Here is a 16,591-nt window from a genome sequence, read left to right on the forward strand (position 1 = left end):
TCTCCTGCTTTGCTGTAACCCACCTACTACCCGTTGTCCCCAGCACAGTGCCTGCCAAATGCTTTGTCTTTTGTTCTGTGACTGTCAAAGTCTGTGCGATTGCTTTTATATTGAAACGTGTTTTTAGGCCAACCTGAATCAATGCTCCCTGATCATGGGAATTATTACCTGATTCAAAATAAACACTATTTTATTCCTACTAAGATGACAGCTCTGTTTTGCGTGTACACTTTCCAGCGACTGTTAGTTTATTAAATTAATACGTTTTCCTACATTTTGGAGCTATGCACATAACAGAACATCTATGAACTATTGCATTTATTACCTCCTAAAGTATAGTCTTTATTTTCTCATATTATCAAATAACACCATCATTTGAATCTTAGAAATAATCAATTAAATTTTAAATGCAATAAGAATCTGTCATTGTATATGAACTCTTTACTGTCTCACATACCAAGTCCCTGTCACAGATCCAGAAAAGGGTCCTGCAGTTCCTGCTAAGTTGGATGAGTCTGATGGTAGACCTCAGAAAACTCATGTTTCCTCAGCCCCGGCGGCAGCCTTCTAACCCCGCCCCTCACACTGACGCAGCCAATCCGCACCATGCTTAGTAACCCGCCCCTAGACGGAGGCAGCCAATTAGAAGCAGCGTATTTTGCGCGCCCGACTTGCAAAGATGGCGCTGGACTGTGGCGCGCGGGCTCTCGGCCGAGCAGTTGCCCCGCTCCGCTGTAGCAAAATGTGAATGCCGCTGAAGGACGGTGGCACGGGAATGAGTCGGCGAAGGAAGCATGCGGACAGCCCTGCCCGGAGGAGCACGCCGCACAGGGCGGCTGCTAAGAACTGCCGCCCGGCCGCAGAGCCGTGGCCGCGGGGGTCCAGGGCGGCCTGCAGCTCCCAGCTCCGCCGGGCGGAAATGCGGCCTGCGCGGCGGGCGCAGCGGCAGGCAGCGGCTGACGGCGGGCGCAGCCCCGGGGGTGAGGAGAGGGCGGGGAGCGGAGCCTGGCGGTACAGAGCCGAGTCCCGTGAACCGGGCCTTTTCTGAACGACTGGTTGTGGGCGGGGTCTGTGCCGTGAACTGTGTTCCGGAAATTGGGCACCTACGCCGGTTGTTGTTTTCCACGCTGTTTTGTTTTGCAAAAAGGGCCACCTCAGAAACTGTAGAGTGCTCCCGGAACTTGCTAGGTGTAACATCCGGTTAGCCCCGCAAACCGATGGCGCGTTCATTTCTGTAAACTTGGGAGTTAAGAGATTTCTATCCCAATAAGGACCAGACTCATAACCTCTATCCTAGGGTGTGTTCGTAAAATACAACGTCTGTTACCTTGCCTGTTTCTGCTATGTTAAAACGAGGCTGGGAAAGAACAATAACATTGAAAACCTTCAAGTGATTCTAGACAGAGCTTCCCTAGAAACAGATCACTATTGGTTTTGGAGTGTATGGAGTCAAATTTGGGTCGAGTTTACAGAAGGGGCTTGTGAGAGTTTAGCTTGGGTTTCTGTTTGGATGCATTTCGTGTACATCTGCTGACATCATGGAGGTACCTAAAGCCTGGTGATAGTAATTCAGTGATCAGGTGGTATCATTCCTGGGCCTATGGAATTTTCAAAAAACACTTCCTAACTACAGTGCTAAACTTATGAAATATTAAGATATTATTTTTATTGAAACATTTCCATTGTGGTTAAAGTAATTGTCTTTAAGAGACAAACTTTATATTGGACATGAAAATTAATTGTTTGACTTTAGCTTTTATGAAATAACGTAACACTTAGAAGCAATGATTGTCATCTTATGCAGAAAAGGAGACGCCAGTACAAATCGTGAAAATGGATTTATTATCCTGTACCTTCAGTTCTCCAAATGATCCAGATGGACAAACTGATATCTTCTGGGATCAAAATTCTCCAATGACAAAGCAGTTAGGTAATCTGTTATTATTTTTATGTGGGTAGGTGCTTGAAGAATTATTGTCGGTAAAATTTTAGTCCAGTAACATCATAATACAGTGTTTTTGGGTTTTTTGTTTTGTTTTTAAGAACCTCATGTGTGATTTTTCTGTCTAAAATGCTATGATACTAGGGTAGAGTCATTTAAGTTGTACTGATTACAGTTGTTTCCTAAAAAGTGACAACTGACTTTAGAATTCCTGGTCTAAAATTCATAGAAATGTTTTGTTTCTTTAGGTAAAGGAAGAAAAAAGCAGATTTCCAGAGCGTACACTGATGAGATTTCACATATTGTTAACCGTATTGCTCCTCAGGTAAGTATGGCAAATCTCATAGTTTATAAAACAGCAAAGATTGTATGTGGTGTGCTTGCGTGGTTCTTTCATATGTAAAGTAACATGTTTATAGAGCAACCAAGGTTACATTTGGCTTTTCTGACTGCATGCCTTGAAAAGAGGAACGAACTGTAGAATGTGCAATATGGTCATATATCATAATCCATGGGACATGGTCTCATGACCCCTTTGGATAGCCAGATCTACTGATTGTGGAGTTCTTTACAGAAAGTGGTGTGGTTTTGTATGGTACCCTGTGCGTGGCTGTCTCTCCTTTTCATTTATTCATTTCATCCTTTCATTCATGTGATAATGCTGAAACTCAAATTCGGGGACTCACTTTTACTGGGCCTGTGCTCTGCCACAAAGCTAGGCCTCCATTCCTTCCCACTTGTTTAAGTCATCTCTAGGTTATTTATTCCTTAAATAATGTAGTTAGTTGCTATGGTATACTGAAGTTTTTATTGTTTGTGCTTTATTGATTAGTGTCAGTCATAAGTGCCACAGTAGAGAGAAGCTCACCAAGATTCTAAATCTTCATTTTCGAAAGAGCAGAGGGGTTTTAGCTTTCTTGGAAAAGACTGACACCCAGCTAGCTCACTCCAGTTACTTTAGTCAAACATTATGCAAGGTTAATTGGGGCTGGGAAAGGTTCCAGCTGCCAATGTTACCTTGCCCTTGCTGCCTGTGGCAGACAGCCCACCCAGATCTCCATCCCTTTTGGCCACAGCTAGCCATAATCAAAAGTAAGAACTCAAGATTTGCCAGGAGTTTCTTAGGACCAAGGTTGGTGTAGCTGCAAGCAAGCTCATAATGAGCAGACTCACTAGCGAGACATTTCTTCCAGGTTGTTTCTCAGCCTTTGCTGATTGACCGAAACATGGCAGAGGCTTTGCTGAAGCGTTTCACTCTAAGCCAGACACAGGGCTTTCCTGTACATATCTCTACAGTGCTTCTTCACTGTCCATAGTGGAAAGTTTCCCTCTTGCAGTTTCTTTTCTTAGTATTCTTAACGACTTAGAAAATCATCCAGGACCACTGTAAAATCAGGGAGGTCGCTGGATTTAGATATAGCCTCTTGTGCTGTGACACCTAGGAAGTCCGTTAAATGTTCCTAACCCCAGTCCACTCAGCCATAAAGTAGAATTATTACCAGCCTTGCTTGCTTCAGTGGATTATTAGGATTAAGGGACATAAAATTTTAATGTTAATGGTGATTTACTTATTTTAGTTTTTTTTTTTTCCTTTACTTCAGTTTTTGTGCCCCTTGAGTGAAGAAGTTTCAATCATTTAACACAAAAGAGTCCAGTAACTCATTCCTTTTATTAGTCCTGCCACTGTTAGAGCATGAACCCATAAGAGAAGCTGTTCTGAGTTTCTTTTCTGTCTTTTTCTCATTTTTTTTTTTTACATTTTAAAAAGTACATGTGTGCATATGTATCTTTGTGTATACATTGTATGTATTTATGTATGTATGTACTTGCCTACCCACACCCACAGCATGTGTGTGGGAGAGGTCACCTTGCCAGAGTCAGTTCTCTTCTTTGGCTTATGGTTGTCCTAGGGAATGAACTCAGGTCATAAGACTTGGTAGCAAATACCTTTACTTGCTGAGCCATTTTGCCAGCCCTTTTTTTCTTAATTAACAACACTTAAATTCAAAGAATATCTAAGTTTTGCTTACTGTTGTCTTTGAGGAAGTTGTTGTATTTTCCTTAATATGCCCTAGGATAGTGTATTATTGGCCTGTAGTAATGACCCACAGATCCCACTGGTTCAAAATGTGCTTATGAGGAATCACCATGTCCAAAAAGAGAAGACAGGTACAACTTTTCTCCAGCTATAGAAATCTAGACATATCATCAGCAGTCAGTACAGCTTTGTAGCTGGTGTCTCTGCTTCCCATGTTGTCATGCCGTAGGATTCAGTGTATTTACTCTTTATGTCTGAAGTACATTTATGCCATATTATTACTGTGTCAACAATATCTTGAGCCGGGCGAGGTGGCGCACGCCTTTAATCCCAGCACTTGGGAGGCAGAGGCAGGCGAATTTCTGAGTTCAAGGCCAGCCTGGTCTACAGAGTGAGTTCCAGGACTACACAGAGAAACCCTGTTTCAAAAAACCGAAAAAAAAACAAAAACAAAAACCAATATGCCTTTATTAACTACATCAAAGCACAGTTAAACATGTTTGGGCTGACTAGCCTGACATGAGTGATACAAAGTTGAGTGTCCTGTTGGCTCCATAACTAAATGGGCTGGAAAGAGCAGCTCACGTAAAGACAGCAGTACTAGGATTATACAATCAGTGTCTTCTGCTGGACATTCTTTTTGGTTTTTTCAAGACAAGGTTTCTCTGTGTAGCCCTGGCTGTCCTGGCACTCACTTTGTAGACCAGGCTGGCCTTGAACTTAGAAATCTGCCTGCCTCTGCCTCCCAAGTGCTGGTATTAAAGGTGTGCGCCACCACCTCCTAGCTATTCTGCTGGACATTCTTAAAGCAGGTTAATTGTTGGCAGCATTAAGATTTCTCAGAAAATGTCATGCTCTTCATATTTGTGTTTTTCTTAGTTATCTTCAAATCATTTAATTTCTTCCTAGTGGTTTCTGATTTCAGTTTTTAAGGCATACATTTGCATATTAGATACTCATTTCATTTTCTGTAGTGATTTCTTCTGTGGTGTTTAAGGTCTTTATTTGCCTTATTTTTATAACTTTATACAGCTAAGATCAATTGAAGGCTTAGACAACTTGTATGGCACCTAGAATGTACCTAGGGTTCAGTAAATTATGTAATAATCATAATTTAAAATAAGCACTTACAAGTAGTTCATAAACATACAGAGGACTCTTGATATATATGCTTGAGAGGCTACGTAAAATTGTCATGACTTTCTGAAACTTTATATGAATTTAATTTATTTGGACAGATTCCAAAATTAAGTCATTAAGGATGTTACTTAAGAGTGTTCTACAAACAACTCAGAAAATATTGAGTCTTCCAATGAAATTAACTGATTTTATGATTTTATAAAACTAATCTTTTCGCCCAAACCTTCAAGCAATGTAAAATGACCCTTTTTTAAAAAGTTGTTGTTTCCGTGGACGTTCAAGCAGGCACATACTTTGTAAAGATCAGAGGATGGTCAGTGGAGCCTTCTCCCACACTAGACCCAAATTAGAATACCCTATAGTCTAGTAGTTTTAACTTTGTATCATGTTTTATACTTATATTCTTTCTAGCTACTATAAACAAATAAGATTAAGTAATTTGGTTTGCTAGTTTGGTTTATAACAGTGGGTCTCAACCTTCCTAATGCTGTGACTCTAATACAGTTCCACATGTTGTGGTGATCCTCAAACAAAATTATTTTTTGTTGCTACTTCATAACTAATTTTGCTACTGTTATGCATCATAATGCAAATATTTTTGGAGATAGAGGGCTGCCAGAGGGGTCATGACCCACAGGTTGGGAACCACTGGTTTATAATATGAAGCTCATTTTATAACTTTGTGATTAAGGAACTAAAAACATACAGCAAAAGTAAGTTGATTTTTTTTTTTTTCATACTTGAGTTTTCTGCTTTTGTCTTTTTGTCTATTTGTCCATTCTTAGCTTTTGCTTTGACCTTACGGTAAAATCTCTATAATCTGTTTTGTTAGACTCTCAGTCTAAGTCAAGGTAGAGCTCCCAAGTTTTAGTTAAGACTTTATGAGGATAAGAAAACTTGGAGAATCACTACTGCAGAAAAAATTCTGAATATATTCTTATTTTCAGGTCTGATAGTTGTATGTAGTTTGTTTCTGGTTTTGTGAACATCTTACAACTAAAATGTTATTTTTCCTTTTACCAAATGTTATATGTATGTAACATCAAAACGTATTTGATAGGTAATGTACTTCAAACCTTGGTTTTTATAAATATGGAATTTCTGAGTTTGAATATTACTTTTTAGTTGTGGGAATATAAATGGATCATAGCTTCTGACATAATGCCTTTCTCCAGCTTCTCATTGTTTGAGTTTGTTGAGTGCTTTACAACAGAATTCTCCCCCTCTAGTCTCATCTGTCTCTCTCTACTTAGAGAGGGAGGGGTGGTTATTTGTTTTATAAGGTTCTTATGCTTCTCTTTTTTTGTCTTTCGAAGGATGAGAAACCAGTGACAAATTCCATGCTGGGAGTATGGATTGGCGAAACTGCTATTCCTTGTACTCCTGGTGTAGCAAAAGAAAAATCAAGAGTGAAAGTCAGCTGCACAAAGTGAGTTCCCCTCCTCTTCCTGAAAGTCAGTGAGGCAGGCGCTCTACTCTCGCTCATAGTCATTAAGCCAAAATAGTCAACAGTTTCTGTTTCAATATGTGAGTTAAAAACATAGTATTCTGAGAGTTAAAATTTTGGTGTTTTGTCACACCAAACTATACTAAACAGTAATCGAGTAGTTATTAAACAGTTTTTTAATCAAAATGTTTTCAATGTTTTTTTAATAGATTAAAAACAAAAAATCGAGAAAAAGAACTTATGAAATTGGCTCAACAGTTTGATAAAAATATGGAAGAACTTGATGTGATCCAAGAGCAGGATGGGAAGAATCATGATTTTATCCAGACGACATCAGAAATGGGACATTTAGGTAACCATAAAGATTCTGTGCAGATGCCGTCAGATGATGTAGTTCCTGAAATCCGTTGTACTCCACTAAAGAAGCAAATTAAAGGAGACAGTAGCATAGCCTTGGCAAAGGCACACGACAGCAGTCAGAAGCCCTTTGACCAAAATGTTGAAGCAGCCTTTAATGCTATTTTTGATGGTTCCACTCAGATGTGTAGTGGACAGCTAAGCCAAGATCTGTTAGATGCTTTTTTGAACAATAGTAAAACTTCCTTGAGAAAGAAAGATGCCTTACTACAAGAGGAAATAGTTACTACTGAAACTCTGCTCACTGAAAACCTGCTAAATAAAACTCCAATATCACTTTCCCCTCAAATAGACACTACCGTAATACTAACCTCATGTGTGACTCCCTGTCCTAGGACACCAGCAGCACCTGATAAACAGCTTGATGAGTTGACTGCTAATGATTTTGAGGATGATTGGGAAAGCTTACTAGGCAGTGAGCCCTTCCTTATGGAAAATGCTGAAATGCTTGAATTCGTCCCTTCTACAACTGCCCAAGATACTTGTCAGAAGGCAATTTGTACCTCAGTTGGTGAAAATGATACAACTACATCAAGAACAAATATGAACCAAGGTGGAAGGTTAACAGATTCAAAAGTAACACTGGATCTTCCTTCAAAGACACGAAACAGAGAGCTAAGAGATGCTGGAGAATATAGGTTTTCATCACATCCAGGTGATGAATCAAGGAAGGTACCATTCACAGGAAATAAAGTGAGTTTTGAGAAATCTGTCACTAACATGGTTAGTAAAGATGAAGATTATGTTGCTGTCTCTAATCTTAAAAAAGTGAAAGAAGATAGTCGCAGTAAGTGCATACTTAATAAACATTCCTCTAACAAGTCTAGTTCGTACACAAGGTATCCTAATAAACAAAGTTCCGAGCTGGGTGTTAATGTGCCTTTGCAAGTACCCACTACTGATCCATTTGATTCTGTGTTCTTGGGCAAAGAAAACATTGTGTGTAACACAAATCAGTCTCCTGGATCAAAGTTCAATTCTTCCTTTGACGACTGGAATGATCCGCTGTTGGCCAGTGAAATGGTTGAAGCATGTCATCAGTTAGAGACTACCTGGAAAGCAGACGATGTAGATGATGATTTGTTCTATCAGGCTTGTGATGACATTGAAAGACTAACTCAGCAAGAAAACAAGGGCAGCAAGGAGTCAGAGAGTGTAAGTTATACTTCCAAATGTGGATCCAGAAGTAGCTCTACTGCATCTAAACAAGGAAGTCAGTCGGGGCCATCTAAACATTGGAATGTTGTCAGCTCTGCAGTGCCATTGTCTTTAGCAAGTAAATCACAGATGAGTAAGCCAGTGACAGTACAGAAAAGAGACATATGTGGAGATGGGCTCAATATTTTGGATGCTACAAATTTGTCTGTGTGTCCTAAGAATTCAAGTGATAATAAGCATGGACCAGTACAAGTGAATAGCTCAAAATTTGTTCTTGGAGGAAGTTCAAATTTGAATGTAAATTTAGGTCTTATGAGCACAAAAATTGCTACTAATACGAAGTTGAGTACTCAGCAGCTATCCCACAACAGCTTAGCAGATACAGCTCAGAATGACACCAAAATACTGAAGTTACCAAAATTCACATTTAAGAAGAAAAATCCTCAGTTAAATCAAAATCATCTAGTGGGAAGTATGCCTGTTTGCAAAATCTCAGAGGATTTAGGACAAAGGGAAACTGTCAATTCATTGCTTGAAGCTAATCAACAGCAATCTTCAATAAAATATTCTGGGTCTTTGAAACCATCTTCCCCAGGTATGTAGAAAGTAGTTTTCTTCGAAAAGTATTAATGTTACTTGTTTTAACTAACAGGTACTGAGTAGTGGTATCAAAAGAAAATTCAGTGCTAGTTGTGACAATTTATGAGTTATTTGATTGCTACCCTTTTAATTCTTCCAATTATCTTTCCTTGGATTGTTATTCTTTCAATACATATATTTCATTAATCATACTTCAAAAGGTGCATCTTGAGACTGTTTACAACATTGCTGCCACCCTAAATTCAACTTTGTCCCTTTAGATTCCAGTCTTTTTTAAACAAAAACATATTTGAAATATTTAATACACAGTGTAAGATCAGAAGAACAATATATATGTATTTTTGTACAGCACTTTTACTTTGCTTTTTCTCATGGTTTTTCATCATCAGGAGTCTTCAAAACAGCAAAATAATCTTTTAAATCCACATAAGAAGGCATTTATCCTCTCTTACTCCTCCTCCTCCACCTCTTCCTCCTTCTCTTTCTGCACATATGCCCTTTCTCCCCACACCCACCCTACATGTGACTCCCCTGGCCTCAATCCTTAGGGCCAGTAAACTCACCTGAGAGCAGCTTCCCAATAAACTTGCCTTTAATGTAATCTTTAAAAAAAAGAAAAAGAAACCCAAGAGGGAAGAAAATATATATATGTATACACATATGTGTATATATATATGTATATATATGTGTAAAACAAGCTTCAGTGGATGGTTCTTTTTATATAAAATCTAAAGCTTAAACCATAGTCTCAAAAATATTTTTCCTTAAGCTGTCTTACCTACTAAAATTAAAATGTAGGAATACAATGGTATGTAGTAATTTGGACTAATTGCTTTGAGAACACCACTGTTATTTGTTTGGTATATGTCCTGAAACTTTAATTCATCTTATATTGTAAATTAAAAAAATTTTTGATTATGACATTTTCATACTTATACAGTTTTACCTTAGTTGCTGCATCCCATTACCCCTTTGCTACTGGTCCCCTCCTCTTCTCAAATGGTCACCCTTCATGCCATTTGTTGTTGTTCACTACATTCTTTAGTCATTCATTGGTGGGCACTAAGGTTGGTTACATACATGACTTAGCTGTTGTGTATGTCTATTTCTGTAATAAACATGGGTATACACGCCCATCTATTGCTTATTCACCTTGAATCCTTCAGTAATGTACCAACAATAGTATAACTAGTCTTAGCCTTTGAAGAGCCTTTGTACCGATTGTCCTAGTGACCACACGTATGTGTGTGTGTGTGTGTGTGTGTATCTGGCTATACCCACCAGCAGTGCGTAAAGGTTTCTCCCACCTAGATAACCATTCTAGTTTAGGTAAGCTAAAATGCAAGAGTAGTTTTGATTTGTGTTTCCTTGATGGATAATGATGTTGAACATTATTTTAAATCTGTAAATTTCTTGGCTTATTTACACTTCTTTGGGGGGTGCTTATTTAATTTGTCACTTGTTCTCTGGATTATCTGTGTACCTTTTGTATTTAGTTGTTGAACCTATTATATTTTCTGGATATTAGTCCCTATTTTAAGTATACGGCAAAAGTATTCTCCACTTTATCTAGTTTGTGTATTCACTGTGGTTACTAATTTCTTCTCTTGTGCAAACTCTTTATAATTTGATACAGTCCTGCATTTCAATTCTGGCTATTTTTTCCCTGAGCTATTTTAGTCCTTTCCAGAATTTGCTCTCCATTGCCTGTATTTTGAAATGTTTTACCTGATTTCCAGTAGTTCAAACAGAACTTATTTTTAATCCATATTTAATTGATTTTCAAAAAGGGTGAGAGATACTACATACATATGGATATCCAATTTTTCCAGCATCATTTGTTAAAAAGCTATCTTTAAGTTTTTAGATTCTTAGAGAATCAGCCGCATTCAGATATTTGTGTGTCTTTGTGACAGCACTGGGCCGATTTTGTTACTCTTACTCTGTGACAGAATTTGAGATCAGGTGGTTTTGGTGCCTCTGGCATTATTTGTTTTACTTAAGATTGCTTTAGCTGTGTGTGTTTGAGGGTGTGTGTCCATCCATGTCCCTGCATAAGTTTCTATATAAATTTTAGAATGTCTTTTTCTAGTTCTCTGTCATTGGAGTTTTGATGGGGATTACACTGAATGTGTAAACCCATTTTGGTGATAGGGCCATTTTTCACAGCTTTTATTCTTCTTGTGCATGAATATTTGGAAATAAATTCATCTTCTAGTGTTTTAAATTTCTTCTTAGTTCTATAGTTGTCATTGTGTAGGTCTTTCACGACCTTGGTAGTTTTACTCCTAGAGTTTTGTTGATTGTTTTTATAGTGAGTTTGATATATAGAAGACCTACTGTTTTTTTATGTATTAGTTTTTTTTTATACTGTTACATCACTGAAAATGTTTATCTATCTAGTGCTTTCTTTGGAGCCCTTTATATATATGATCATATAGTTAGCAAATGGTTATAATCTGGTGGCTTCTGTTGTTTGTATCCCCTCTTAGTGTGTTATTGCTGTAGTTAAGACACCGAGCACAAGCCGGGCGTGGTGGCGCACGCCTTTAATCCCAGCACTCGGGAGGCAGAGGCAGGCGGATTTCTGAGTTCGAGGCCAGCCTGGTCTACAGAGTGAGTTCCAGGACAGCCAGCTATACAGAGAAACCCTGTCTCGAAAAACCAAAAAAAAAAAAAAAAGACACCGAGCACTGTGTTGAATAAGAACAGAAAGGATAACTTTCTTTCATATCCAATTTCAGTATGGAAATGGTATAACTTTTCCAGCAGTATAATGTTAACGGTTCTCAGATTTTTTTATTGTGTTGAGGTATGATCCTTATGTTCCTAGATTTCTTAGGGTTGGCATCATGAAGGACTGTTCAGTTTTATTTAAAACTTTTTGGAAATGTGTTGAGATAGATGATCATGTCATTTTTTTTTAAGCCTTGATTTTATTTATGTGTTATGTTTATTGATTTGCTTAGACTGAGTCATGACTGCATTCCTGTACTGAATTCAGCCTAATCATGATCTTGTTACTATGTTAGTGAATTTGATTTTCAAGTATTTTATTGAGGGAATTTTGCTATGTTCATTCAGGAAATGTATTGTATCCTTATCTAGTTTTAATATCAAGGTAATACTAACTTTGTAGAATGAACTTGAATTACTTAAGATCTCTGATTTTTTTTTTTTTTTTTTTTTTTTTTTTTTAGTACAGGTAACTCAAAGCTATAGACTTTTCTCTTAGCAGTGACTTAGATGTATTCTAAATGTTCTGTAGTAAGTTGTGTTTTTATTTTTACTTGATTCTAGACATTTCAAAACTTCCCTTCTGATTTCTTAAGTGACCTACTTTTTCCCACGTGGGTCTGGTAAGAGAAGAAATCCACCAGCTGATAGATCTTAAAGGAAATTATCCCCACCTCTTGTGTGTGTGTGTGTGTGTGTGTGTGTGTGTGTAAGTGTTAAGACATATGACATCTGTTTTGGAGAAAGCTTAGTGGATTAGGAGAATTTCTGCTATGATTGAATTGAATTATTTCCATTAAATTAACTTAATCTATGAAATAGTTTAACTAAGGGGAGATAAGTTGGATGTCAGCCATTTTATCTCCTGGTTTTAGTTTTTTCTGAGAGGTCTGTTCTCAGAGGTTTACCTTTGCATAGTGACTTGGCACTTCCTTCTGTCACTTCTCAGTATTTCTTTTTCTAGATTTAGTAAATTTTATGCATTAATTTTATTGAGTGGCCTTTCAATGCCTTTAGTCTGTTTCTTCTCTTGTAGACAACAAATTCTTTGGTTTTGGTCTATTATTATGTCTCTATGTCTCTTTTTTTTTTTTTTCATTTCCTTAATAAATTATAGTTGTCATTTTTTGTTAGTATCTGTAGGTTTCCTTTGGTTTGCATATCGTATGTTAGATTGTTGTTTGTGTTAGACACTGTGTTTCTATAATGATGGAGCTTGGTTGGGTTAGTTTTTGCAGTTACAGCAGCAGTTCAGTAGGATTTCTCCTCCTTTACAGATCTTGTGTAATTGTATCTGTTAATTCTGAAAAACATAATGTAAGAATGGTGTCAATTTTGACAGATATTACCAAAGTTCCTTCAAATGACTAGACAAATTTTGATTTTGTTCTTATTATTAACAATGAGTATATTTCATATATGTTACAGCCCAGTGTGTCTTAAAACATTAAAATTTGTTGATAGTTTATTAAAGTTGCAAATATATAAGTTTATTTTAAACTCAATATATATATAAGGTTTCTAAAGTGAATTGCATATACTTTAAATTTCAATAAAGACTTAATCCTGACTGCATTTTTAGGTAGATGTATAATTTGACTTTTATCCTAGCAATTTTTCTTTTAGGTTTGTTCATAATGCTTTATTTTCCTTGTTAACATTAGCCTCATCCTTGTTGTGTATTTTTTTTTTATTCACTTTTCCTTTGATGTGTCTGTCACAAGCTGGTCTCCAAGTTATATCCTTGAAATAAAAAACTTTTAGTAGCTTAAGGCCAGAGTTAGTCAAGTGGTAACCTGTTTTTATATAACGAGTACATTAAATCTCATTTTTAAAATGTAAAAATTAAGTGTTTTTTTAAAAAAAAATACATGAGCATAACAACTGATTTGAAAATGTGAATTGTATAAAGTTCATTGAAATGTATCTGTAAATGGCTTACATATTATGCATATTTTTTGTATAATGAATAGAGTCAGCAGCTGGAAAGATAACATTTTGCAATCAAAAATTAACTTTGAGGGCGGCGTCCTATAGAGAATAACAATTGCTGGCCCTTATGCTTAAAAAAAAAAATTATGTCACTTAGTTGCTTAGTACTCTGTAGCAAGAGTACTGTGCAGCAATTTGACTTTGTGTTTGATGTTATATACATACACATAATAGAGAGAAAGAGTGTGTGTGTTTGTGTGTCTGTGTATATGTGTGTGTTAGTGAAAAGGTAGATGGGAAAGCGTTTAACTCTTCCTAAATCAGAATTTTATAGTGTGATTTCATACATTTGAAATGATTTTCTATATTATTAAACCCATTTTAAAGACATTTTATTTGTCTTTGTCATTGTAGACTTGTTTTTTATAAAATGTATTTTGGTATTTCTCTGGTATGGAAAATAGCTAAAGTCTAGCTTAGAAAATAATAGACATCAGAGTTATCTTAGAAGTTGATTTGAAATAAATAATTCTTGAGTATTCTCTCCCATTTCTGCTTATACCAAGAAACAAAGTTGATGGATAATATATTTTGAGAAATATGTTCCTTCATTGACATTCTATTTATTATGTATGTACTTGTAATTGTGGAATATACATACATAATATACATATTTGTTTGGTTTAATAGTCAAACCAGAGTGATGAAGAAGCAAAGATCATAGCATATATTCAGAATGACTTAAAGGTTATAAGATTAATTCCTATGCTTTGTTTAATTTTTAGATGAAGAAGAGAGAAATAGGAAGTATTCTCCTGAAGAAATTCAACGAAAAAGGCAGGAAGCACTGGTTCGAAGAAAGGCCAAAGCTTTGCATACTGTGCAGTCAGCTCCCATTTCACTGCCTTGATGAAAGTCGAGTTAGATGGTTTCACAACTATTAATAACTATCTGTGATAGGACTTTGGTTCTGATTTCTCTGTGAGAAATTTAATACTGACTTATAAAGCATGAGCTTCTACTTTATTATTTAATAAATCAGTGTTTACAGTGGTAAATGAAACTTTTTCAGAGATGTATGTGAATTATGTATATAAGTTTTTGAAAAGTTAGCAGTTATGTATATACAGAGGAAAGTACTTGTCTTTATTAAATGGTAGCAGATGAGCATCAAAAATAGCTATAAAGCTTCTGTCGAAGGCTTTCTCTAGCACAAAGATTAAAATTGCTGAGTAAACAGCAACTTGGTTTTATAGTGTCATTATCAGTTAAGGTTTTTTATACATTGTCAATTTTTAACTAATATTCCCATAGTCTTACTGGTCTTGCTGAAAAGTAGAGAATTTCTTTTTATTTTCAAGAAAATTGTGTTTAATTGTTATCCAGAAGTAGCTAACTTTAATATTTCTAGAATGTGATTCAGTATGAAAACATTTCACTGTTAGGAAAACCACAGACTAGGCATTAAGTCTAGTTTAGCAAAAAGAAAAAAAGCGTTATTACGTAAGTAATAAAGCATCGTTGACATTTAGAATTGGTACAAACATATCATCTGATCGAGCTTCTCTATCATACAGGTTAGACAGAACAATTCAAGCTGTTCTTTTTCTTTGTGTCCATGTGTGTTTGAGTCAGCGTCTTGCTCTGTGGCCCAGACTGGCCTTCAACTCTCTCTGTTACCCAAATGGCCCCACACTATCAGTGATCCTCTTGCCTCAGCCTCCCTGTGCTTTTAAGTACAGATGTGTGCCACCATGCCCAACTTACTGTGCTACTTTCAAAGTCACAGACAGACAAGGTCAGCCTGTCCTTGTGTGAGACCATCTTGACTGCTGCATGACTTGCTTCAGTCTGTTCATACTTAAAATAACTGGAAGGCACATAAACACTTTAATCTAAAGTACATTAAAGGCTGCTTGTTAGCAGTACTTACATACATTCTTTATCTCAAAGAACTAACTAATCTTTCCAGGATTCAAAATTAGACTTTCTATTCTCACTTTTCTTATTACTCTAATTTTCCTTCTAATTATTTAACTTCAGTGTTTTTCCCCTCTGTCATCCTCCCCCCTCCCCTTTTGGCTTTTAAACAATGAGCCAGTAATAAAGCCTTTAAACTAAAGGGGGCGGGGGTGGCAGTAAGGATGCTAGTAGTTTTTTAAATGCTTTGTAAGTAATATGAAGAAAATGATAGATATGAAGTATTCATCTGGGTCTATGAAGTATTCATCTGGGTCTGATGTTCACCACTGTTCAGGTGTCTTAGAGCTTTGACAAACTGATAGTTATGTATCATTTTTCAAATGTTATTTTTTATATATACAGTAAAACAGATTTTAGTTTCCCTGTATTATCAAAGAGTATATTATAAAGACCTAAATAAATGTTTTAAGTTATTATGTAAGAGAGTGAAGAGACTAGATTCCTTTTCGGGTTTTTTGTTTGTTTGTTTGTTTGGTTTGGTTTTTCCAGACAGGGTTTCTCTGTATAGCTCTGGCTGTCCTGGAACTCACTCTGTGGACCAGGCTGGCCTCGAACTCAGAAAACCGCCTGCCTCTGCCTCCCAAGTGCTGAGATTAAAGGCGTACGCCACCACACCCGGCTTAGATTCCTTTTCTAGTGAGTCTGAATTCAATCTCTTCTAAGTCTCTCTTTGCTCAAGTTCTCCCATCACTTGTTTTCTGTAGAATTCTTTTAAGTCATCCTGCCCATCCTTTTACACTCGGCCTGGCAAGTCTGTTTTTTTTTTAAATTTATACCTGACCATCCTCACTGAAATTGATACTAAGTGACTTGTGCTATCTTTCTAAGGAAACATAAAAACACTTGTGGATAATGGAGATGTGCTGGTCCAGCAGGCTACCCCTCTCTGCCTTCCATACCACTCTACTATCCTCATTCTTTAGTGTCCTTGGAAGGACTAGTATGCAAAGGGCCACCTAGTTTGCATGAGTTGGCACTTTTCTAGTCTCCCTGGGATGTTGTGTAGTGGGTTGGCTTGCTGCTGCTTACATTCTTATGCTAATATTGAGCCCCAAGACATGGTTGTCCCAGAGGAGATAATCTGTATGTACACCTAAGAGATACTGTGACCTTGCCCTCAAGCTACTTTTGATTTGTAAATAAAGATGACAACAGCCAGTAGCAGGGCAGAAGAGACATGGTTGGGTTTTAGGGTTCC

At 36.9% G+C, this 16,591-nt stretch overlaps 1 protein-coding gene across 1 annotated transcript; it reads left to right on the plus strand.

The window, feature by feature from the left end:
* Positions 1 to 692: 692 nt before the first annotated feature.
* On the plus strand, positions 693 to 15,797 carry Etaa1 (ETAA1 activator of ATR kinase). Its single transcript, XM_021176745.3, has 6 exons — positions 693 to 980; positions 1,805 to 1,930; positions 2,191 to 2,267; positions 6,437 to 6,549; positions 6,777 to 8,737; positions 14,196 to 15,797. Exons 1-6 carry the CDS (start codon positions 749 to 751, stop codon positions 14,318 to 14,320), a joined length of 2,634 nt encoding a protein of 877 aa, XP_021032404.1. The 5' UTR covers positions 693 to 748; the 3' UTR covers positions 14,321 to 15,797.
* Positions 15,798 to 16,591: the final 794 nt, after the last annotated feature.

The sequence above is a fragment of the Mus caroli genome, unplaced genomic scaffold, assembly GCF_978045245.1.
Source record: "Mus caroli unplaced genomic scaffold, Mus_caroli_1 scaffold_13, whole genome shotgun sequence".
Taxonomy (NCBI): domain Eukaryota; kingdom Metazoa; phylum Chordata; class Mammalia; order Rodentia; family Muridae; genus Mus; species Mus caroli.